The sequence below is a fragment of the Oncorhynchus tshawytscha genome, linkage group LG26 (genome assembly GCF_018296145.1).
Source record: "Oncorhynchus tshawytscha isolate Ot180627B linkage group LG26, Otsh_v2.0, whole genome shotgun sequence".
Lineage (NCBI taxonomy): Eukaryota > Metazoa > Chordata > Actinopteri > Salmoniformes > Salmonidae > Oncorhynchus > Oncorhynchus tshawytscha.
Window position 1 is genome coordinate 566,074 of NC_056454.1, and position 25,322 is coordinate 591,395.

General features: G+C 41.3%; 1 protein-coding gene across 1 annotated transcript in view; it reads right to left on the reverse strand.

The window, feature by feature from the left end:
* Positions 1-3,554: 3,554 nt before the first annotated feature.
* Positions 3,555-25,322, reverse strand: part of lmo7a (LIM domain 7a) — a 111,680-nt gene continuing 89,912 nt past the window's right edge. The window contains exons 19-28 of the mRNA XM_042306929.1: positions 17,525-17,617; positions 17,029-17,438; positions 13,840-13,896; positions 11,932-11,987; positions 10,319-10,477; positions 9,848-10,034; positions 9,150-9,434; positions 5,525-5,633; positions 4,619-4,721; positions 3,555-4,376 (exon numbers count right to left, since the gene is read on the reverse strand). Coding sequence (XP_042162863.1) covers positions 4,354-4,376; positions 4,619-4,721; positions 5,525-5,633; positions 9,150-9,434; positions 9,848-10,034; positions 10,319-10,477; positions 11,932-11,987; positions 13,840-13,896; positions 17,029-17,438; positions 17,525-17,617 — 1,482 coding nt within the window. The 3' untranslated portion in view covers positions 3,555-4,353. The remainder of the gene's footprint in view (positions 4,377-4,618; positions 4,722-5,524; positions 5,634-9,149; positions 9,435-9,847; positions 10,035-10,318; positions 10,478-11,931; positions 11,988-13,839; positions 13,897-17,028; positions 17,439-17,524; positions 17,618-25,322) is intronic.

Sequence of the window (25,322 nt, forward strand, 5' to 3'; positions counted from 1 at the left end):
CTTCTAAATGGACAATGACCCCAAGCATACTTCCAAAGTTGTGGCAAAACGGCTTAAGGACAACAAAGTCAAGGCATTGGAGTGGCCATCACAAAGCCCTGACCTCAATCCCACAGAACATTTGTGGGCAGAACTGAAAAAGCGTGTGCGAGCAAGGAGGCATACAAACCTGACTCAGTTACAACAGCTCTGTCAGGAGGAATGGGCCAAAATTCACCCAACTTGTGGGAAGCTTGTGGAAGGCTACCCGAAATGTTTGACCCAAGTTAAACAATTTAAAGGCAATGCTACCAAATACTAATTGACTGTATGTAATCTTCTGACCCACTGGTGATGTGATGAAAGAAATCAAAGCTGAAATAAATAATTCTCTCTACTATTATTCTGACATTTCACATTCTTAAAATAAAGTGGTGATCCTAACTGACCTAAGACAGAACATTTTTACTAGGATTAAATGTCAGGATTTGTGAAAAACTGAGTTTAAATGAATTTGGCCAAGGTGTATGTAAACTTCCGACTTCAACTGTACATGTAGATATGGTTAAAGTGACTATGCATATATGATAAACAGAGAGTAGCAGTAGTGTAAAAGAGAGGTTGGCGGTGGTGGGTGGCGGGTGGCGGGACATAATGCAGATAGCCCAATTAGCCAATGTGCAGGGGCACTGGTTGGTCGGGCTAATTGAGGTATTATGTATATGAATGTATAGTTAAAGTGACTATGCATATCTGATAAACAGAGAGTAGCAGCAGGGTAAAAAGAGGGGTGGGGAGGCACACAATGCAAATAGTCCGGTTAGCCATTTGATTACCTGTTCACAAGTCTTATGGCTTGGGGGTAAAAACTGTCCAGGACCGCTTGCCATGCGGTAATAGAGAGAACAGTCTATGACTTGGTTGGCAATTTGTCATTGTTGTTAATTTTCTTAGGTTGTCTGCTTGACATTTTTTGATTTGATAGGGAAGCTGAGAGGGCAAATATACTGTTTAGGTTTTCTACTGCCAAGTTTACACCACTCTCAGTGAACATTTTGTCAAGGAAATTGTCTAGAAGGGATTGAATTTGTTGTTGCCTAAATGTTTTTGGGTAGATTTCCACACTACTCTCTTTCCATCTATAGCATTTCTTTATAGTATTCAGCTCCTTTGGCTTTGATGCCTCATGATTGAGCAAAGCTCAGTTCAAGTAGAGTGTGATTTTGCGTCCTTCAGGTTCCTGGCAAAAGTTGGGATTGCTGCCTTGTAGAGGTGGACGTGGTCATAGGCTGTTTACGTGTAGGGTGGAGTGGTGGGCCATGTAGACATTAGGTTTCGAGTCTCTCTCTCTCTCTCTCGCTCTCTCCAATTTCAATTTAAGGGGCTTTATTGGCATGGGAAACATATGTTTACATTGTCAAAGCAAGTGAAATAAACAAACAGTAAACATTACTCACAACAGCATCAAACAAAAAATTCCTCTCAATTGTCAAATTATTTGCAAATAGTTAAAGTACAAAAGGGTAATAAATAAACCAATATGGGTTGTACAGTGCCTTGCGAAAGTATTTGGCCCCCTTGAACTTTGCGACCTTTTGCCACATTTCAGGCTTCAAACATAAAGATATAAAACTGTATTTTTTTGTGAAGAATCAACAACAAGTGGGACACAATCATGAAGTGGAACGACATTTATTGGATATTTCAAACTTTTTTAACAAATCAAAAACTGAAAAATTGGGCGTGCAAAATTATTCAGCCCCCTTAAGTTAATACTTTGTAGCGCCACCTTTTGCTGCGATTACAGCTGTAAGTCGCTTGGGGTATGTCTCTATCAGTTTTGCACATCGAGAGACTAAAACTTTTTCCCATTCCTCCTTGCAAAACAGCTCGAGCTCAGTGAGGTTGGATGGAGAGCATTTGTGAACAGCAGTTTTCAGTTCTTTCCACAGATTCTTGATTGGATTCAGGTCTGGACTTTGACTTGGCCATTCTAACACCTGGATATGTTAATTTTTGAACCATTCCATTGTAGATTTTGCTTTATGTTTTGGATCATTGTCTTGTTAGAAGACAAATCTCCGTCCCAGTCTCAGGTCTTTTGCAGACTCCATCAGGTTTTCTTCCAGAATGGTCCTGTATTTGGCTCCATCCATCTTCCCATCAATTTTAACCATCTTCCCTGTCCCTGCTAAAGAAAAGCAGGCCCAAACCATGATGCTGCCACCACCATGTTTGACAGTGGGGATGGTGTGTTCAGGGTGATGAGCTGTGTTGATTTTACGCCAAACATAACGTTTTGCATTGTTGCCAAAAAGTTCAATTTTGGTTTCATCTGACCAGAGCACCTTCTTCCACATGTTTGGTGTGTCTCCCAGGTGGCTTGTGGCAAACTTTAAACAACACTTTTTATGAATATCTTTAAGAAATGGCTTTCTTCTTGCCACACTTCCATAAAGGCCAGATTTGTGCAATATACGACTGATTGTTGTCCTATGGACAGAGTCTCCCACCTCAGCTGTAGATCTCTGCAGTTCATCCAGAGTGATCATGGGCCTCTTGGCTGCATCTCTGATCAGTCTTCTCCTTGTATGAGCTGAAAGTTTAGAGGGACGGCCAGGTCTTGGTAGATTTGCAGTGGTCTGATACTCCTTCCATTTCAATATTATCGCTTGCACAGTGCTCCTTGGGATGTTTAAAGCTTGGGAAATCTTTTTGTATCCAAATCCGGCTTTAAACTTCTTCACAACAGTATCTCGGACCTGCCTGGTGTGTTCCTTGTTCTTCATGATGCTATCTGCGCTTTTAACGGACCTCTGAGACTATCACAGTGCAGGTGCATTTATACGGAGACTTGATTACACACAGGTGGATTGTATTTATCATCATTAGTCATTTAGGTCAACATTGGATCATTCAGAGATCCTCACTGAACTTCTGGAGAGAGTTTGCTGCACTGAAAGTAAAGGGGCTGAATAATTTTGCACGCCCAATTTTTCAGTTTTTGATTTGTTAAAAAAGTTTGAAATATCCAATAAATGTCGTTCCACTTCATGATTGTGTCCCACTTGTTGTTGATTCTTCACAAAAAAATACAGTTTTATATCTTTATGTTTGAAGCCTGAAATGTGGCAAAAGGTCGCAAAGTTCAAGGGGGCCGAATACTTTCGCAAGGCACTGTATATACTAAGGTATTTGTTCTTCACTGGTTGTTGCCCTTTTCTTGTGGCAACAGGTCCTCTCAACCCTGCTCACCAACTCATTGATTGAGAGAGAACAGGGAAGACAGACAGATAGCGATTAGTGCTTTTTGAGGTCGGTTCAATTTGTACAAAATAATCACATTTTCAGGCTTGATCTGATTCATCACTACAGAAACTGAGAAGTGATCTCAGAAAAATCTACGAAATGGAATTCAATTCATTGAAATATCGGTCAATTAGTTGTTTAAAAACTTGAGATTTTTAACAATGAGATTTTGGATAATCACTCAGCACTAAGAGACAGCAAGTGACTGTCATAATGATTATGGTACAAAATACAGTTACCTTCTATTAAAAAAGACGAAGTCCGAGTCTGGATCACAATTTTTATTTACAAATGTTATTGAACAACATTTGCCTCAATCCCATATATTATATATTGTTTCTCTGGAAAAAATTATCTTAACATCTCAAATGTATAAGATTCATTCTATTAATGAGAAAGAACAACAACTCCCCAATAATTGCTCACTCTCTCTAACCAACCACGCCATTGTTTTAAATATCTTTTGAATCCATTTAATCTAAATAATCTTCCCACCATCACAAACAAAAAAGGCACAGATGAAAAGGAACCCCAAAGGAGAAGAAAACACAGGCTTCCCTCGGCCTAGCACGAAAACTCTTACGTTTCTGAAATATGAAGGAATCAGGATCAATAACCTTATGGACAACACCAACATCAATTTCCAGTATTGTTTCCAGCTATAGCGTTGCAAAATTCCCCAAACCCTCCATCTGGGATTTCTGAAAAACCTGGGAACTTTTAGAAAGTTTTCAGAATTTTCCAAACCTACTTCCAGGTAAAACTCAAACTTGCAGGTGCATGCACGTCCCTCAAAATGTGTACAAGCAATCGTTAATAATAATAATACTTTGAAATAAACATGTTCACTTTTTTTGTCAATCTCACCCTCTCATGGATACAGTAATAAGAAATAATAAGATAGTAGTTAATTGAAGAATAAGGGCTTTTTGCAGAATCATAATACACATTAATACATCTAAACTTGTCATCTAGCAAAGTGATACGGCTTGTTGTCGTGATTGCAGTGTTCATGGGTTGTTGTCAAGAATGGTCTCTTCCTGAATCTGCTGTAGTACAGCGATGTCACATTGAGGTTGGCTGTCCAGCTAGAGGGGAAAGATGATAGAGGTTATAACACTAAATCAAATGATAGTATTTGATAACACAAACACAGCATATCACTAAATGACAAGGCACAACTAAACATAATATAACTGACACAACAGAACACATAGTAACAGGAACCTTGTTACTATTGGTGATACTGGTCAAATGTGACTATGGAGTTTTATAATCTAGTTGCCGCACTTTTCAACTGGTACCCAGCTGAAGTCAAAGTCAAACTCACTTTTGAACCGCATGTAGCAGGAGTTACAGTAGAGCTGTCGGCTCCGTATTCTGACCTCAGCTCCGGCCTCCGATCCTCCCAGGTCGGACTTGCAGTCGATGCACTGGAAGGTAGGGAGAGAGGGAAATGGTCAATGAGGGCTAGGCCAGATCCCTCACTCTGAGATGGGGAGCTGAGAGGACAGTTGCCCTCTGGAGGAAAAGATGAGTTGCACAGACACAAAAAGAGGAGCCAATGGGAGAGCAGTAAGACATATACCCGCGGAGCCACAGCCAGATAGACAGAGCCAATGAGAAACACCTGACACTTGACTGACAGCCAGACCATTGAGATTAGTGAAACTGACAGTTCAAGCCTAAGCATACATGTAGGGACTTTTGGAAGCTTGTGATGTTAGAAGCCCCAGGATGAATTAATACAAATAAAGTGTGTTGGTGTTAGAAAATAGTAAGGTAAAGGATTGATTAGTGTGGTTTAGAACAAATGCAGTCAGATTTCATGACACATTCAGAAAACCATGAAAACAATGTGCCATTACTGTTTGCTATTTCTGTAGCAAGTTATATAGCTTAGGGAATTTGAAAGATAGTGTATTTTTCAAATAACTGAAAAGTTAGTGGAAACATTACTCCAGTCAATATCATTGGAAGTTACTATCCCTTTTTGGACTTCTGTTTCCCTGGTTTTGTATGTGCCGTTATACAGGATCAGCTCAGATTGTGACCCCTTCATGCTTTTTAGGTTAGTAAGACATTGATCAGGGTCATGGTATCCATATTAGGAAAGCCTCATTCTGTTGATTAGGTTAGTACTGAGATGACAAGATAGGTTTAGTCTCTGTAATGGATCAAGCACGACCTCAGTCTCCAGTTCAGGGAGGTCTGGTCTTGAACTTTGAACTCTCACCTTGAAACAGGTCAAATGATAACAGAGTCCCAGGGACTCGATGATCATGGCGGCTCCCTTGCCCAGGACCGTGTCACAGAACGTACAGACTTTCTTGCCACTCACTGACCTGAGATTACAGATCGCAGAACCGTGACTAGACTGGAGAACCCAGAACACACACACAGACTGGATAACCGAGATTACATTTACATTTTAGTCATTAAGCAGATGCTCTTATCTAGACCTTGCTCAAGGACACATACAGATTTTTCACATAGTCAGCTCAGGGATTTGAACCAGCGACCTTTCGGTTACTGGCCTAAACGCTAGGCTACCTGCAGCTCCAATACACATGCCCACCGACCAACCCACACACACATTCAGGAAGAGGAATTGGGTCAAATGTCATAATTATTTATATTTTTTATTTAAACTTTATTTAACCAGGTAGGCTAGTTGAGAAAAAGTTCTCATTTACAACTGCGACCTGGCCAAGATAAAGCAAAGCAGTGTGACAAAAACAACAACACAGAGTTTCATATAAAAAAACGAACAGTCAATAACACAATAGAAAAATCTATGTACAGTGTGGGCAAATGTAGAAGATTAGAGAGGTAAGGCAATAAATAGGCCATAGAGGGGAAATAATTATAAACTCAGCAAAAAAAGAAACATTCCTTTTTCAGGACTCTGTCATTCAAAGATAATTTGTAAAAATCCAAATAACTTCACAGATCTTAATTGTAAAGGGTTTAAACAGTGTTTCCCATGCTTGTTCAATGAACCAAAAACAATTAATGAACATGCACCTGTGGAACGGTCATTAAGACACTAACTGCTTACAGACGGTAGGCAATTAAGGTCACAGTTATGAAAACTTAGGACACTAGCCAAGACAAAACATTTTTTTGTAGACTTCCACAAGTCTAGTTCATCCTTGGGAGAAATCTCCAAACGCCTGACGGTAGGTACCACGTTCATCTGTCCAAACAATAGTACGCAAGTATAACACCATGGGACCATGCAGCCATCATACCACTCAGAAAGTAGACGCGTTCTGTCTTCTAGAGAGGAACGTACTTTGATGCAAAAGTGCAAATCAGGCCTCCCGGGTGGGAGACTCTGGGTTCGAGCCCAGGCTCTGTCACAGCCGGCCGCAAGCGGGAGGTCCATGGGGCGACGCACAATTGGCCTAGCGTCGTCCAGGTTAGGGAGGGTTCGGCAGGTAGGGATATCCTTGTCTCATCGCGCACTAGCGACTCCTGTGGTGGGCCGGGCGCATTGCACGCTGACCAGGTCGCTAGGTGCACGTTGTTTCCTCCGACACATTGGTGCGGTTGGCTTCCGGGTTGGATGCGCGCTGTGTTAAGAAGCAGTGTGGCTTGGTTGGGTTGTGTTTCGGAGGACGCATGACTTTCAACCTTCGTCTCTCCCGAGCCCGTACGGGAGTTGTAGCGATGAGACAAGATAGTAGCTACTAAAACCAATTGGATACCACGAAATTGGGGAGAAAAAATTGTAAAAATTCAAACAAAAAAAGTGCAAATCAATCCCAGAACGACTGCAAAGGACCTTGTGAAGATGCTGGAGGAAACGGGTAAAAAAGTATCTTTTTCCACAGTAAAACGAGTCCTATATCGACATAACCTGAAAGGCCGGAAGAAGCCACTGCTCCAAAACCGCCATAAAAAAGCCAGACTACTGTTTGCAACTGCACATGGGGACAAAGATCGTACTTTTTGGAGAAATGTCCTCTGGTCTGATGAAACAAAAATAGAACTGTTTGGTCATAATGACCATTATTATGTTCGGTGGAAAAAAGGGGGAGACTTGCAAGCCGAAGAACACCATCCCAACCGTGAAGCACGGGGTTGCCAGCATCATGTTGTGGGGGAGCTTTGCTGCAGGAGGGACTGGTGCACTTTACAAAATAGATGGCATCATAAGGTAGGAAAATTATGTGGATATATTGAAGCAACATCTCAAGACATCAGTCAGGAAGTTAAAGCTTGGTCACAAATGGGTCTTCCAAATGGACAATGACCCCAAGCATACTTCCAAAGTTGTGGCAAAATGGCTTAAGGACAACAAAGTCAAGGTATTGGAGTGGCCATCACAAAGCCCTGTCCTCCAAATTTGTGGGCAGAACTGAAAAAGTGTGTACGAGCAAGGAGGCATACAAACCTGACTCAGTTACACCAGCTCTGTCAGGAGGAATGGGCCAAAATTCACCCAACTTATTGTGGGAAGCTTGTGGAAGGCTACCCGAAACGTTTGACCCATGTTAAACAATTTAAAGGCAATGGTACCAAATACTAATTGAGTGTATGTAAACTTCTGATACAATCTGATATCAATAAATTCTCTCTACTATTATTCTGACATTTCACTTTCTTAAAATAAAGTGGTGATCCTAACTGACCTAAGACAGGGGATTTCTACTAGAATTGAATGTCAGGAATTGTCAAAAACTGAGTTTAAATATATTTGGCTAAGGTATTTGTAAACTTCTGAATTCAACTGTATATTTAATCAATATTAGGCTGTAACGTATATATTATATTTTTAATCAATATTAGGCTGTAATCAATAAGGCTGTAACGTAACAACATGTGGAAAAAGTCAAGGGGTCTGAATACTTTCCGAAGGCACTGTATAATATTATATTGGTCACAAAATGTTTGTTATTATAATTTTAATTGAAAAACTAAGTCTTGAATCAGGTGTACGTTTTGTGTATTAATTCATAAACCATGTTCCATGGAATCGGTACATCGAAAATCTCCAACTATTTTGTAACCTGTATGGCGCACTTGTCATTTTTTTTGTCCTTAAAATAAACTGGTATAACTTTTTATTTATTACAATTTTCTTTCACCAATTTTGGTCTTTAATGCAGGGCCGACAGACAAGTTCCTTACCTTCTCCCTCTTCCACTTGCCTCATCTCGTTTTGTTGTAATGCTGTAATCAGTTGGTTGTAATTTTGGATAGAGCAGACATTTGCATATATTTTTTCACAAAACTTTGTATAAAAATGTATTGTCGTGAGATAATTTCTTTTGGGATATGAATACAGAGTATGTCCAGTTCAGTCAGACCATTTTATTGGTAAACTACACGATAATGTAAAAGTTGTATTTTTTTGCGATCCAATATGTAATAATTTGGTTGTAATCAGGTTAGAAAAATTATTGAGCTCCTCTACGAGGCTGTGCAGGGATCCAAATTGCAGATTTAAAAGAAAACAGGAATCGTCAAGGTACAATGACACCTTTGTTTTTAAGCCCTGGATTTCTAAACCCTTGATATTACTGTTTGATCTGATGTTAACAGCTAACATTTTGATGGCCATAATAAATAGATATGCCAATAGCGGACAACCTTGTTTTACTCCTCTTGACAATTTAATACTTTCTGAGAAGTAGTCATTATTTACTATTTTACACCTGGAGTTACTTTCATAACTTTAAGCCATTGTATAAGAGATTCTCGAAAATTGGTGTTACCCGTTAACCCCAGATCTAGAATCAGACTTTTATTTCCAATATCTGACACTGTATCAGTGATTGAGAGCAAATCTACCTACTCAGTTATTTTGTTAAGCAGTATTCTGCCATGCGATTGGACATGGGATGTTTTACCTGCTGCGTTGCTGCGAGGATGGGCGTGACTCGATTTCGAGGCCAGAAGGAGGAGTGGGGGAGGGAGATGGCGATGGCGAGCATTGGGACCAGGAAGACGGGTTGCTCCCCCCGGCCCCTCTGAGGGAGCTCATGGAGAGGGAGGAGGGCAGGGTGGCTGAGCCAGGACGACCACCGACCCCGCTGCCGCTGTTGCCACCACCGCCACCACCGATGGACGAGGTTGACCATGATGAGCGCCAAGAAGAGCGGGGCGCAGTGTCCAGGTTGTCCAGAGACTCACCTCTGAAATGTTGAACACATTAGTGGATGTTAGTGGGTTAGCGTAAGCACCCAAAGATCGTGAATAGCATAGGCCAACATGTTTCTTACTTAGCCAACTATTTTGATATTGACTCCTCTGAAAACATAAAACAGACTGGCATCCAAGGCTCGAGCCCAAAACTTTATAAAGTAACTAAAAAAACTTTTACTCCATTTTTTTATTGTCGGTTATATAGAAGATGTTTCAGAGTCATGTGGCGCTATCCTAATACGGACAGCGTAACATAGGCCAGCGGAGCCCCAGCTAGAGTATACCTTCTGATGGGGCCAGGCAGGCTGGCTTAATTAACCCTATCTATCATTCAACACATACAGTGTACTGTACTGATCCACCACACCCACACCCCCAGGCCAGCGGAGCCACTGTCGAGCACCTGCTGATGAGGCTGGCAGTGGGGTCCTTGCTGGTGGTATTTCCCTGGCGGATCCAGCTGTTGTCTGTGGTCAGTTGGGTCTTCTTCTTCATCTCCTGCAGGATCTGCTGCCTCTCTAGCTCTGCCTGGGACTGGCTCTGCTGGCCATTCCGCCACGATGCCTCGTCCAGCCCACCGCTGCTAGTCACTGTGGACCAATGAGAGAGGAGAGGAGAGGGAGTCAGAGGAGAGGGAGAGGAGGGAAGGAGTCAGGAGATGAGAGCTTATGATTTATCCATCGATCAGGAATCAAACAATCAGGAAACAACAATACGACCAGTGATTCATGATCAAGACAGTTTGTAAAATCTGGAAGTGCATGCCAAACGCGATTGATCGGCTGAGCTGGGTTGCTTAATTGATTGGGTCCAACATTGATTAGACAGGAGTGGTCAGGAGCGGTCGAGGAACGGCAGAGTCTGTGAACCACACCTCTTTCTGGCTCTCTGTATCGCATGGCATTCAGGATGTTTCTCCTCTCCAACTCCAGCTCGGACGCGGCCTGGAGACTCCGGGCCTTTTTGTCTGCTTTACGTCTCAACTCCTCCTCCAGTAACTTCTGGGCCATGCCCCCCGAGCGGCCATACCAGCCTGGGCACAGTGTGTTCACACTCACTGACACAGTGGCACAGACACAAACCACTAGCTTGGCTAAAAGTGTCTGGGTACAGCCTCTACAGATACAGATGACACTCACTGACTTCTATTCATAGAGTCGCATCGTTGCCTTTGTGATGAACATTCTACACACTGCAGCCATATTGTAGGTTTGATGAAAACGCGCTTTTGTTAGAAAATACATTTTACCATGACAAATATGGTTCTTCATGTTCAGTGGGGTCTTTCTAACATATCATTAACATTACATCCAAAAAGTTGGATTTTGTAACTTAATACAATATTAAGCAGAGCTCTGTTGAAAGTGCAAAAAGTTGCAAAAAGCCAAATGAACACAAACTGAATACATTTAAAAGGCTTTGAAAATAAAAAGCTTGCAGTACGCTCAGTGGCGCAATCTTCGGTAAATAACAGGAATTTCGCATTAAGCGTACACATAACTACCTATGTTACCTCTATGGTTTTAAGTCCTTCCGGATTCGATAAGAAAGATGACTAGTTAAAAGGTGAGCCTGTCAGTTAGCCTTAATTCTTGCACAGCATCCAGCCTAGCTGACACAATCCTTTCCCCTCTGGCCTCCTTTAAATCACCCTAATTTTGGCCATCCTACAAGGGTAAAAATTCCAATAACTTTTGAATGGATTATGATAGAGACATGAGGTTTGGACCATTGGTTTTCTTAGAGGAGTATCTGCACAATTATATTATTTACCCATTGTTCAAAAGATCTGTTTTTGATTGGACAACATACATAATGGTGACCGACTGATGACTGATACCCAGTCATTCTGAATGGAGGCTAATGACTGTTTCATCTAAATTATACTATAGTGGCATGGAAATATGATATTGCTCAAGTAGGCAAAACATTAGTAGGGCACAACTTTATTTTCTAATTTACTTTAGAGAGATGGCAATGTTGCCATTTGCTAGCACAGTTTGTAAAATAAATAGCTAGCAATGCTAATGCTATCTAGCAAAATGCAGTGCTGTCCCCTCAATCTTAGCTAGCTAAAGTTATACGGCACCTAAAGTCAATCTGGTGATATAAAAAGAATGACAAGACGTTCCTACTAATTATTTTCCTCCTCGAAATGTCATTGTGTTTCCAAGCTTCTATAATGCACTTTAGATTAAATCTTCATCAGCACCCATTGAGAATGTTCAAGAGAACGAACGTTCAACACAATGAAAAAGTGCAACCCATGAATTGCCAAACGCACGCTAGTGCCACGGCATGCACACACACACACACACACACACACACGACACACACACGACACCAGCTTCCCTTGCTAATGTGAGCAGCTAAATAATGTGTGGTTCAACTTCCACCGAAGGTGATCCATGCCTCCTGTCAATAAGGATGAATGAATATTGATGAAGACATAAATAATAATAATAATTATAATTAATCCCCACTGACTTTTAGTCTCTGGTTTCTCCACGTCATCTAGCTCTGGAGTAGATTTGGATTTTGCCCTGCAAGACACAAAAAACACATAATTTGCAAATAATCAGTAATATTAATTATCTCTCAAATCAATGTACACTGGAAAACAGATTAATTTGTACAGATTAAATGGTACCCTATTCCCTACATACTGTAGGGCACTACATTTGACAGGGTTCATAAGAATCTGGTCAAAGGTAGTGCACTATGTAGGGGATAGGGTGCCATTTGGGATGCTTCCTTGGAGTGAAATACTGTTTACACGCTCAGGTGTGCTTGAACACAGGAAGGTAATAACATGTATTTTCAAATACGTACAGTCCAATATATTGTATCCGGATGGAGCAGCCTACTATGTACTTTTAGTGATCAAATCAGAAAATTAGATATACTGTGAGCTATGGCTATGGGGCACATTATGAAACATGGAATAAACTGGGAGATGTAGTGGCCTATATTGGGAATAGGGTGCCATTTAAGACACCATCCAGGTTAACACATGGGGACAAGGTTAAGTATTGACTCTTAGAATATACTGTATTAGTTATAGGCTGACCCATGCCTTGTACTTGCTAGTAAGGGAACGCTCAACATTTTCAGAATTGGGACCCGGAGAAAAATGTGGGAAGGCCATGTTTTTTCATTTTCAGTCAGTCAGAGGGTTTACTATTTCTTTTTTATTGTCCAGGGGAGGGTCAAGTAATTTGTAATCGATTACATTTCAATATTGGTCAATGTTGCCCTTCATCCCTGATTTTTTGCTGAACGCGCAATATCAGGTGCGCCTGTGGTCTCAATCAAATGATCCATAGCATACATGGGGCGGCAGGTAGCCTGGTGGTTAGAGCGTTGGGCCAGTAACTGAAAGGTTGCTAGATTGAATCCCTGAGCTGACAAAGTAAAAATATTTTCATTATGCCCCTGAACAAGGCAGCTAACCCACTGTTCCAGGCTGTCATTGTAAATAACAATTTGTTCTTAACTGACTTGTTAAATAAAGGTAAAAAAAATTGTAATACAGATATACTATAGGCTATAAGCCTGGACTATAAGAAATACATGCTTGAAAAGCACAGCACAAAGTTATATTTTTAAGAAAATGTACTTCCTTCCCGAGTTTTTGCACTGCTGGTGTAAATAAAATGAGGCTACATTGCATGCACACTGTAGTGGATCGGCTATCCCAAACATGAGCTCTGACTGGCCTGCTCTGGCTGATGTAAAACATTTTGTGCTGTGTAGCCTACAGTGGCACTTCAGGAGTAACAATCGATCGGAGATGGACAGCGCATGTGTGCTGAAAGTAGGCGAAACTCGAGAAGACCAAATTTAATTTAAACAATTTTCATTTTCATTTGACTAACAACAATAGGGCTTTGTGTTGGAGCCTATTTCTTTCTATTTAAGAAACAAGGAGGTAGGCCTACCTGTTAAACAAATGAAATGATAGGCTACTATACATGATTTGTCACCCAATTCCTTCTTGGTCGATTCATAACATCTCTGTGCATTACTAGTGGCAGGGTAGGCTAAATAAATACAACAGAATAGGCCTAATTAAAAGAATGGTGATAAAGGAACCAAAATATTCTGGGTAGAGCATTCCCAGAGCTCATGCTCGAGCGGCACCAGAGTGAATTTGGAGATTGAGAGTGGGTCTTTTTTTGGAGTGTTGACCCACTGCGCCAAATGAAGCACGTGCGACACCCAATCCACTCAGCTCACATGCTCTGGTGTTGCACAAAAAAATATTATGCTCGTCTATGCTCGTCTCCATGTAAAATGACGTAGAATTGCATGAAATGTGTTTATAAAAGGCTAGATCTGACTCACACACACTCAACGGATGTCTAGGCTGGACCTTGGCATACACACACTGACCTGTCTGCCATTGATATCTCAGGCTGGACCTTGGCATAGCCACAGGAGTCCCCCACCCTGCCATCCAGCAGAGAAAGGGTTACGGGGTTACAGCAGTAGCAGAGAGAATATAGATACGGGATAGGGGATACAGACAGAAACAGAGAGAGGGTTACGGGGTTACAGCAGTAGCAGAGAGAATATAGGTAGGGGATAGGGGATACAGACAGAAACAGAGAGAGGGTTACGGGGTTACAGCAGTAGCAGAGAGAGTATAGATACGGGATAGGGGATACAGACAGAAACAGAGAGAGGGTTACGGGGTTACAGCAGTAGCAGAGAGAATATAGATACGGGATAGGGGATACAGACAGAAACAGAGAGAGGGTTACGGGGTTACAGCAGTATCAGAGAGAATATAGATACGGGATAGGGGATACCGACAGGTCAACAGGCTAGAATAAAAAATATACACTATATATACAAAAGTATGTGGACACACACCCCTTCAAATTAGTAAATTCATCTATTTCAGCCACAACCGTTGCTGGCAGGTGTCTGAAATCGAGCACAAAGCCATACGATCTCCATCACCAAACATTGACAGTAGAATGGACTTACTGAAGAGCTCAGTGACTTTCAAAGTGGCACCATCATAGGACGCCACCTTTCCAACAAGTCAGTTCGTCAAATCTCTTCTGGTTAGAGCTGCCCGGGTCAACTGTAAGTGCTGTTATTGTTAAGTGGAAACGTCTAGGAGCAACAGAAATGGTTTGTCGAGATCGGTGTGGAAGAACTTGACTGGCAAGCACAGAGCCCTGACCTCAACCCCATCAAACACCTTTGGGATGAATTGGAATACGACTGCGAGCCAGGCCTAACCGCCCAACATAAGTGCCCATGGCTGAATGGAAGCAAGTCCAAGCAGAAATGTTCCAACGTCTAGTGGAAAGCCTTCCCAGAAGAGTGGAGGCTATTATAGCAGCAAAAGGGGGACCAACTCCATATTAATGCCCATGATTTGGAATGAGATGTTTGACGAGCAGGTGTCCACATACTTTTGGTCATGTAGTGTATAATAAATGTAAATAAAACCGTGGCTCTATAAGAAGGTAACTAGCATAAGGCAGAGGCACTAGATCCTCAAACATTTGAAACCATGATTTACACACAAAGAAGCCATTGAACAGAATTAGGTTAAAAAAAAATATATATATATATATATATATATATATATATTTTGCAGTTGCTATAGTATACATTATTGTTGATAGTTTTGCCTTCATTTTTCTTATTTTTCTCTTTTTATTTTATTTTCTAATCCTTACATTTAGTTTAAAACTGTACATGTAAGACGATGTAAATAGTATTTTGTTTCTTTTGATATTTTTTGGTATTTATTTATTAGTGTACTTGCTTCAGCCAGACCACTACTGTTATCTGGCATACTTCTCTTTATTAGTGTGCTTGCTGAAAGTATTTAACTCAGCTTAAACTCTAGATTTGCCAATTTATCATTTTTCCACTACCATAAAAATATATATACTGAACAAAAATAAAATGCAACATGTAAAGTGAACAAAAGATCCCAGAAATGTTCCATATGCACAGAAAACTGTTGTCTCTCTAATTTTGTGCACAAATTTGTTTACATTCCTGTTAATGAGCATTTCTCCTTTGTTAAATTAATCCATCCACCTGACAGGTGTGGCATATCGATAAGCTGATTAAATGGTCATGGTCATTACACAGGTGCACCTTGTGCTGGGGACAACACCACTCTAAAATGTGCAGTTTTGCTACACACCACAATGCCACAGATGTCTCACATATTGAGGGAGCATGCTCTTGGCATGCTGACCACACAAACTGTCAGAAACCATCTCAGGGAAACTCATATGGGTGTCTGTCGTCCTCAGGGTCTTGACCTGACTGCAGTTTGGCATTGTAACTGACTTCAGTGAGCAAATGCTCACCTTCGACGAAGGAGAAGTGTGTTCTTCACAGATGAATCTCAGTTTCAAACTGTACCAGGCAGATGGCAGACAGTGTGTATGGCGTCGTGTGGGTGAGCGGTCAATGTTGTTGTGAACAGTGCCCCATAGTGGTGGTGGGTTTATGGTATGGGCAAGCATAAGTTAAGGAAAACGAATACAATTGCATTTTACTAATGGCAATTTGAATGCACAGAGATACTGTGACAAGATCCTGAGGCCCATTGTCGTGCCATTCATCCGCCGCCATCACCTCATGTTTCAGCATGATAATGCACGGCCCAATGTTGATAAGATTGGTACTGAAAATTGGAAGCTGAAAATGGCCCAATTCTTCAATGGCCTGCATACTCAACAGACACTTACCCATTGAGCATGTTTGGATCGACGTGTACGACAGCGTGTTCCAGTTCCCACCAATATCCAGCAACTTCACACAGCCATTGAAGAGGACTGGGACAACATTATACCGGCCACAATCAACAGCCTGATTAACTCTATGCGAAGGAGCTGTGTCATGCTGCATGAGGCAAATGGTGGTCACACCAGATACTGACTGGTTTTCTGATCCACGCCCCTACCTTTTTTAAAGGTATCTGTGACCAACAGATACATATCTGTATTCCCAGTCATGTGAAATCCATTGATAAGGGACTAATGAAGTGATTTCAATTGACTGATTTTCTTATATGAACTGTAAGATCTTTGAAATTATTGTATGTTGCGTTTATATTTTTGTTCAGTGTGTATTTGGACTGCACGCAAATATTCTTCAAGATATTAACTGGGTGGGATGGGAAAGAGGAATTATGGAAAAGAAAAAAGATGATATTATGCAATTCTCTATCATTGTAAACATCTAAACAACATCTGGGTGAAAATAAAAAATAATTCCTGTTATGTATACAGAAGATCAAAATAAAAAAGCATTAAAATGGAAAGTGGACCATCATCTAAAAGTTGCTTTGTTCATCTACATAATCAATTTGAGATACTTTAGGATCATTTGGGCATGATGTACAATATAGGTACCATGACATGCATTGGATTTGTGCCATAAATGCTAAAACGTTAGCATGTGGAAACAGTGCCAGGGAAACTAAACCAAAGCATAGATTGCTGTGATACCTTGTCTATAGACTGCTTAAGGAAACCAATATGTCATATTGTAATTTGGGTGAAATTTCCCTTTGAAGAAAATATTATTATTATGAACCATTGCTGCTGTTCCTGCATTCTGGCATTCTCCATGTGTTGTTGATTTGCAGCCTCCTGGTACCTCCTCTCATCCTCCTCCCTCTCTTCCTCCTTCCTCCTTTGCCATCTCAGCTCCTCCTCTTTCCTCTGTCTCCTCTCCTCCTCCTTTTGCTCCTCCCTCTTCCTCTCCTCCTCCTTTTGCTCCTCCCTCTTCCTCTCATTCTGAAGACGCAGCAGATCTCGCTCCACCGTTCTCATCCTCTCCTCCTGCCATCGCTGCTCGTCCTCCATTCTCCTCTTCTCCTCCTCCTGTCTTCGCTGTGCCTCCTCCTCTTCCCTCCTCCTCCTCCTCTCTTCCTCCTGGTCCTCCCAGGGCAGGATGGGCTGGCGGAGAGGGCAGGGTAGGCTGAGACCCTTGCTGCTCGGCTCCTGAGGAATAGACAGTAAAGGGATGAAGCCAAAGCCAGAGTTTGTACCTCGGTTTACGACCAGAAAATTATGTTTTGGTTCCTCACTTCTTGGTGGTGTCTGCCCCCGTCAGTCACAGCATCCTGCTGGGCTCGACGCCACTCCTCCTCCAGTTTCTCCTGGTCACGACTGTATTTTTCCTGTTTACAAACACACACAAAGTTTCTCTGGAGCTTTGGTCACCCGCTCCCTATACTTACTGACAACAACGTTTAATCGCAATCAAACAACAGGTATGCCTGATCACAGACAGAGATGAGACAGCTTACAGGGAGGACGTCAGAGACCTGGCAGTGTGGTGCCAGGACAACAACCTCTCCCTCAACATCAGTAAGACCAAGGGGTTTATCGTAGACTACAGGAAGCAGGAAGAATAGAACAGGGTCGAGAGCTTCAAGTTCCTTGTTGTCCACATCAGTAAGGACTTAACATGGTCCACAAACACCAACACAGTTGTGAAAAGGACACAACAGCGCCTCTTCCCCGTCAGGAGGCTGAAAAGATTTGGCATGGGCCGCAGATTTTCAAAAAGTTATACAGCTGCACCATTGAGAGAATGGCTGAATCACCACTTGGTGTGGCAACTGCACCGCCCTCGACCGCAAAGTGCTACAGAGGGTGGTGCGGGCGAACCAGTACATCACTGTGGCCGAGCTCCCTGCCATCCAGGACCTTTATACCAGGTGGAAGGCTTGGAAAATTGCCAAAGAGTTCAGCCACCCAAGCCATAGACTGTTCTCTCTTCTACCGTCCGGCAAATGGTACCAGAGCATTGGTTCTCGGACAAACAGCCTCCGAGACAGCTTCTACACCCAAACCATAAGACTGCTAAATAATTCATCAAATGGTTATCCGGACTATCTGCATTGACCCTATCTTGCACGGACTCTATGCACACTCACAAGACTCTACCCACACACACACTACACTGACACTCTCACACAAACCCCAACACACGCACACACAGAGTGTACAAAACATTAGGAACACCTTCCTAATATTGAGTTGCACCCCATTTTACCCTCAGAATGGGGCATGGACTCTACAAGGTGTCGAAAGCATTCCACAGGGATGCTGGCCTATGTTGACTCTAATGATTCCCACAGTTGTGTCAAGTTGGCTGGATGTCCTTTGGGTGTTGGACCATTCTTGATACACACGGGAAACTGTTGAGGGTGAAAAACCCAGCAGCATTGCAGTTCTTGACACATTCAAACCGGTGTGCCTGCCACCTACAGTGGTTTTTCCTTTAAAAGTTTTGAGTTTATGCCGCGACCGTTTGTGGTAGATTGCATCGTTCTGTCATTGCACCACACTACCACAAGTGGGAGTTAGAACGCTGATCTATCGGTAGTCTAAACTGTAGCACAAATTGACTGTTTTTTCGTAAGGTGTTTTCAGCCCGAGAGTCTCTCTTCTCTGTCACTAGAGTCCTGCATCAGGCAAAAAAAATAATGCTGGCAGTGACCCTGGAGTCGAGAGAACCCGGGTAAATACAAATGGGGGAATTACACTTGACATATGGACTGATGATTTCGAAAAATAGACACGGTTGGCTTTTTGTTTCTCTTCCTCTAAAAACAGAAATAAATCATTTGAAATAACAAACTGGATTGATTTACCAGTGTGAAAGAGTGATAGCCCCTCTATATAAAGTGAGTTCATCTTTGCTGTTGTGAAGAAGTGTTTAATAAAGAAATGTTTTGACCAAGTTAATCTGCTCATGTGTGATCAATTATTTGTGACATTGTGGTTACAATGAATAATGTAAACAAAATAAATAAAATAAATCCTATTCATAATGAATAGGATTTATTTGTTTTTACTTACTATATTACGTATTGGATCACAAAAAATACAACTTTTATATTACCGTGTAGTTTAGCAGTCAAATGGACTGACGGAGATGTTAGTCTCCATACATATCCCGAAAGAAAGAAATCTCACTCCAATCATTTTTAATAGAAAGTTCGCAAAAATAGTTATGATCTTGCTACCTGTCTATTTGTGGAAAAATCACACTGAATAACTCTTTAGTCAAGTCAAAGTTGACCTATTTGCTTCTGTTTTTGTCTACACCTACTGATTCTGTGATCACCAAACATCATGCAACCGCAAAATGTTGGATAAAGCAATTTCCCAAATCCGGCAGTTTTTTAATTTTGCTATCGGAGTGACTAAATGTATTACAATTGAATTTGAATTAACTGAATGCTGAGTATGAAGAAGAAGAAGAGAGTGATTGAATTTAAAACAATAGTGTAAGAATTAATCTTCCTCTGTCTCGCGCACACAAGAACAAGGCAGAGGCCACAAACGTGGTGGGTTAGTCAGGTCATCGGTTCACCCTGATATCTCCATTCCTCTTCTGACACCAGAACTTGATGAACTGCTCACCAGGCACAGCAAGGGCAGTCTGGACCATTATGCTGTTCTGCTATTCCAAGCATGTGTAACCGAAGAGAGATACAACGAGTGGACACAGAATACCAACTGGGATGGATCCAGAGGCAAATGTGGCTTACCAGTGAATCAGCGAGTGTTCATCGTGAATACTGTCTCAGAAGTTTCTGTCCATGACTGATACAACCCGAAAAAGCATTAAAGACAGAGTTAATGAGTACTTGAGGTCACCGAGAAAGTCGTATGGCCTGCTCTCCCTTATGTAAGGAATTAGACACTTTACTATGTTTACTATGGAGGTTACAGTAAACATCTCATTGTCCTGTTGTTTTTGTCAGACTGCACAGTAGCCTAATAAAGATATGCATTTTAAAATAGTTATTTTATCGAATTCAATAATATATTTGTACCACTGTAAATGCTGTGTTTTTATTTTTAGAATATTCGGTTTACAGTAGCGATGGACGGTTGGAGACATTTCGAAAACGTTTTCAAACTCAACCTGTGAACTCTGCAAACAATGTGTCTGATAAAGCATATAACGTACAGTATTTGTTCATCAACATCTTTATGCTTTCGTTAATAAAAAAATTATAATAAAAATGCAGATGTTTATTTCAACTACATTTTAGTTGCTCCACGACCACGGGTTAAACCTTGTTGAGATTATCAATGTATTTGATGCATTGTTGTATCGTCAGTTTTTCAAGCCAAAACGTCTAGATGGCCTTCACCAGTTCATCTTTGCTTGTAGGCTTGGCAGATTTACGGAGGAATGTTTTCAGTTAAAGCCAAACAAGTTTGATCGGGTTTAAATCAGGAGACCTTCATGTAGAGATGAAAAAATATATTTGGCATTTGGCATTACACAGGCACCTGATGATAGTTTGAGAATTGCACTGTCCGTGACCATAATCCCCAAGTCTAACAGTATTTTACCAACAAGTTTAATTATTCAAGGTTCCTTTCTGTTCTCTGTGCTGAAGTTCTTTAAAGAATACAAAAGAAGCCATGCACCCTTGATGGGCTATCATCAGGACAATAGACTCTTACCGAGTCCACCAAATCCATTGTTTTCTAACCACATCTGGATGGATCCATAACGAATTACTATGGGAATAAATATCACTGAATGACAGAAATATTGGAATAAAGTAGGCTAATGAAGGCAACACATTGTTCCTTACTGGAACACCCAGATTCATCCAATTGTTATAATAGGATTTGAAGCAATATCCTACCCACCTGTGGTCGACTATTTCAGCACCGTTTCACGCTGCTCTGAGACAAGCATGGGGACTGGTCTTGATAAATCAATCAGATTTTTATTTTCACTGAATCTCCGTTTGGATATTGGTTAGCCTACAATTCGGGCGTGGAAATTATTATTTTGCTCTTCACTTGCAGTCACTTAGTAGCCTACTCACATTGTACAGCGACGTATTTCCTGGAATAGAAACACCATAATATTAATCAAATTAATTAAGATACATTTAGAAAAAATCTATCCCATATACTATGTTCTTACAAAAAATGTTTAAAATTCTCTAGTACAGCCAATATTAAAAACAGTCAAATGCTTTTCAAAGATGCTCTCTGGTGGTCAAACTAGCATTAACTAGCATTAAATGGCAACATTGGCTGACAATTAAATGACATGCCATAGAATTCTGCGGCAGCCCGCAAGCTGTGCTGCAGTACGACGCAACTTTTAAAGGAAGAATCACTGTACTACCATACCCCGTTCAAAGGCACTTAAATCTTTTGTCTTGCCCATTCACCATGTGAAAGGCACCCATACACAATCCATGTCTCAATTGTCTCAAGGATTAAAAATCCTTATTTAACCCCTCCTTCCATTCATCTACACTGATTAAAGTGGATTTAACCATTTACATAAATAAGGGATCATAGATTTCACCTGGATTCACCTAGTCAGTCTGTCATGGAAAAAGCAGGTGCTCCTAATGTTTTGTACACTCAGTGTATGTTGCAGCTACTCTGTTCTTTATCTTACTCTTAGCATGATCTATCCTTGCCTTATATGTACAATGCCTTCAGAAATTATTCATACCCCTTGAATTATTCCACGTTTCTGCAGCCTGAATTCAAAAATAATAATTAAATACCCATCTTCACACAATAAGCCATGACGAAAAACTGAACATGTTTTTAAGACATTTTGCAAGTTCATTGAAAATTAAATACATAAATAGATAATTTACATAAGTATTCACACCCGAGTCAATACTTTGTCGAATCTGCTTTGGCAGCGATTACAGTTGTGAAGTCTCTAAGCTCTTTCCCCACCTGGATTGTGCAACATTTGCCCATAATTATTTTCAAATTTCTTCAAGCTCTGTCAAATTGGTTGTGGATCATTGCTAGACAACCATTTTCAGGTCTTGCCATAGATTTTCAAGCCAATTTAAGTCAAAACTGTAACTCGGCCACTCAGGAACATTCACTGTCTTGGTAAGAAACTCCAGCCTAGTGTTTTAGGTTATTGTCCTGCTGAAAGGTGAATTAATCTTCCAGTATCTGGTGGAGAGCAGACTGAACCAGGTTTTCCTCTAGGATTTTGACTGTGCTTAGCTCCATTCAGTTTCTTTTAATCCTGAAAAACTCCCCAGTATTTAACGATTACAAGCATGCACATAACATGATGCCGCCACCACTATGGTTGAACATATGAAGAGTGCTACTCAGTAATGTGTTGTATTTGATTTGTCCCAAACATATCATCACTTTGTATTCAGGACAAAAAGTGAATTGCTTAGCCACATTTTTTTGCAGTATTACTTTAGTGCCTTGTTGCAAACAGGATGCATGTTTTGGAATATTTTTTATTCTGTACATGCGTCCTTCTTTTCACTATCAAATAGGTTAGTATTGTGGAGTAACTACAATGTTGTTGTTCCATCCTCAGTTTTGTCATATCACAGTGGTTTTAAAATAACCATTGGCCTCATGGTGAAATCCCTGAGTGATTTCCTTCCTCTCTGGCAACCGAGTTAGGAAGTATCTTTGTAGTGACTGGGTGTATTGATACACCATCCAAAGTGGAATTAATAACTTCACCATGCACAAAAGGATATTTAATGTATGCTTTCTTTCTTTACCCATCTACCAATAGGTGCCCTTCTTTGCGAGGCATTGGAAGACCTCCCTGGTCTTTGTGGTTCAATCTGTGTAAGAAATTCACTGCTCAACTGTATGTGTGACTTGTTAAGCACATTATTACTCCTGAACTTTAGGCTTGCCATAACAAAGGGGTTGAATACTTATTGACTGAAGACAATTTTTTTATTCAATTTGTAGAAATTTAAAAAAACATAATTCCACTTTGACATTATGCGGTATTGTGTGTAGGCCAGTGACCAAAAATCTAAATTTATTCAATTTTAAATTCAGGCTGTAACACAACAAATTATGGAAAAAGTCAAGGGGTGTGAATACTTTCTGAAAGTCCAAAAATCACATACCCTTGCACATTTATGTATTACTGGTACTCCCTGTATATAGCTTCATTCTTGTTTATGACATTTTTTTGTACTTTATTCCTCGTGTTTTCTTTCTAATTTTGAATTGTAAATCACTGGGAAAGGGCTTGTAAGTAAGCATTTCAAGTCTACAAGGGTTGGCATTGGCGCATGTGACAAATATCATTTGATTTGAGATATGGTCACGACTTCCACCGAAGGTGGCTCCTCTCCCTGTTCGGGCGGCGCTCGGCGGTCGTCGTCACCGATTCCTTTTACTTTTCTGTTGTTTTTTTCTTGATTGTTTTCACCCGTACCTTATTTGTTGTTAATTCGGGGCAATTTAAATTCTCCTTCACTGCAGCCGACGTGAGTAAAACATTTAAACGTGTTAACCCTCGCTAGGCTGCATGCCCAGACGGCATCCCCAGCCGCGTCCTCAGAGCATGCACCAGCTGGCTGGTGTGTTTACGGACATATTCAATCAATCCTTATCCCAGTCTGCTGTTCCCACATGCTTCAAGAGGGCCACCATCGTTCCTGTTCCCAAGAAAGCTAAGGTAACTGAGCTAAACGACTACCGCCCGTAGCGCTCACTTCCGTCATCATGAAGTGCTTTGAGAGACTAGTCAAGGACCATATCACCTCCACCCTACCTGACACCCTAGACCCACTCCAATTTGCTTACCGCCCAAATAGGTCCACAGACGATGCAATCTCAACCACACTGCACACTGCCCTAACCCATCTGGACAAGAGGAATACCTATGTGAGAATGCTGTTCATCGACTACAGCTCAGCAGTTAACACCATAGTACCCTCCAAACTTGTCATCAAGCTCGAGACCCTGGGTCTCGACCCCGCCCTGTGCAACTGGGCTTGTGGGCTTCAGGAAACAGTAGAGGGAGCACCCCCCTATCCACATCGATGGGACAGTAGTGGAGAGGGTAGTACGTTTTAAGTTCCTCGGCGTACACATCACAGACAAACTTAATTGGAACACCCACACAGCATTGTGAAGAAGGCGCTGCAGCGCCTCTTCAACCTCAGGAGGCTGAAGAAATTCAGCTTGTCACCAAAAATACTCAAACTTCTACAGATGCACAATCGAGAGCATCCTGTCGGGCTATATCACCGCCTGGTACGACAACTGCTTCGCCCACAACCGTAAGGCTCTCCAGAGGGTAGTGAGGTCTGCACAACGCATCACCGGGGGCAAACTACCTGCCCTCCAGGACACCTACACCACCCGATGTCACAGGAAGGCCATAAAGATCATCAAGGACAACAAACACCCGAGCCACTGCCTGTTCACCCCGCTATCATCCAGAAGGCGAGGTCAGTACAGGTGCATCAAAGCTGGGACCGAGAGACTGAAAAACAGCTTCTATCTTAAGGCCATCAGACTGTTAAACAGCCACCACTAACATTGAGTGGTTGCTGCCAACACACTGACTCAACTCCAGCCACTTTAATAATGGGAATTGATGGAAATTGATGTAAAATATATCACTAGCCACTTTAAACAATGCTACTTAATATAATGTTTACATACTCTACATTATCCATCTCATATGTATATGTATTATCCATCTCTACTGCATCTTTATGTATATGTATCACTAGCCACTTTAAACTATGCCACTTTGTTTACATACCATCTATCTGCATCTTGCCTATCTACTGCCTTCTGTACCATCATCACTCATTCATATCTTTATGTACATATTCTTTATCCCTTTACACTTGTGTGTATAAGGTAGTAGTTTTGGAATTGTTAGGTTAGATTACTCGTTGGTTATTACTGCATTGTCGGAACTAGAAGCACAAGCATTTCGCTACACTCGCATTAACATCTGCTAACCATGTGTATGTGACAAATAAATTTGATTTGATTTGACTTCCAGGGCCCGCCTGCTTTTGTGCGGGCTTAATCCTCTCTGTCAGTGGTAGATTTTCG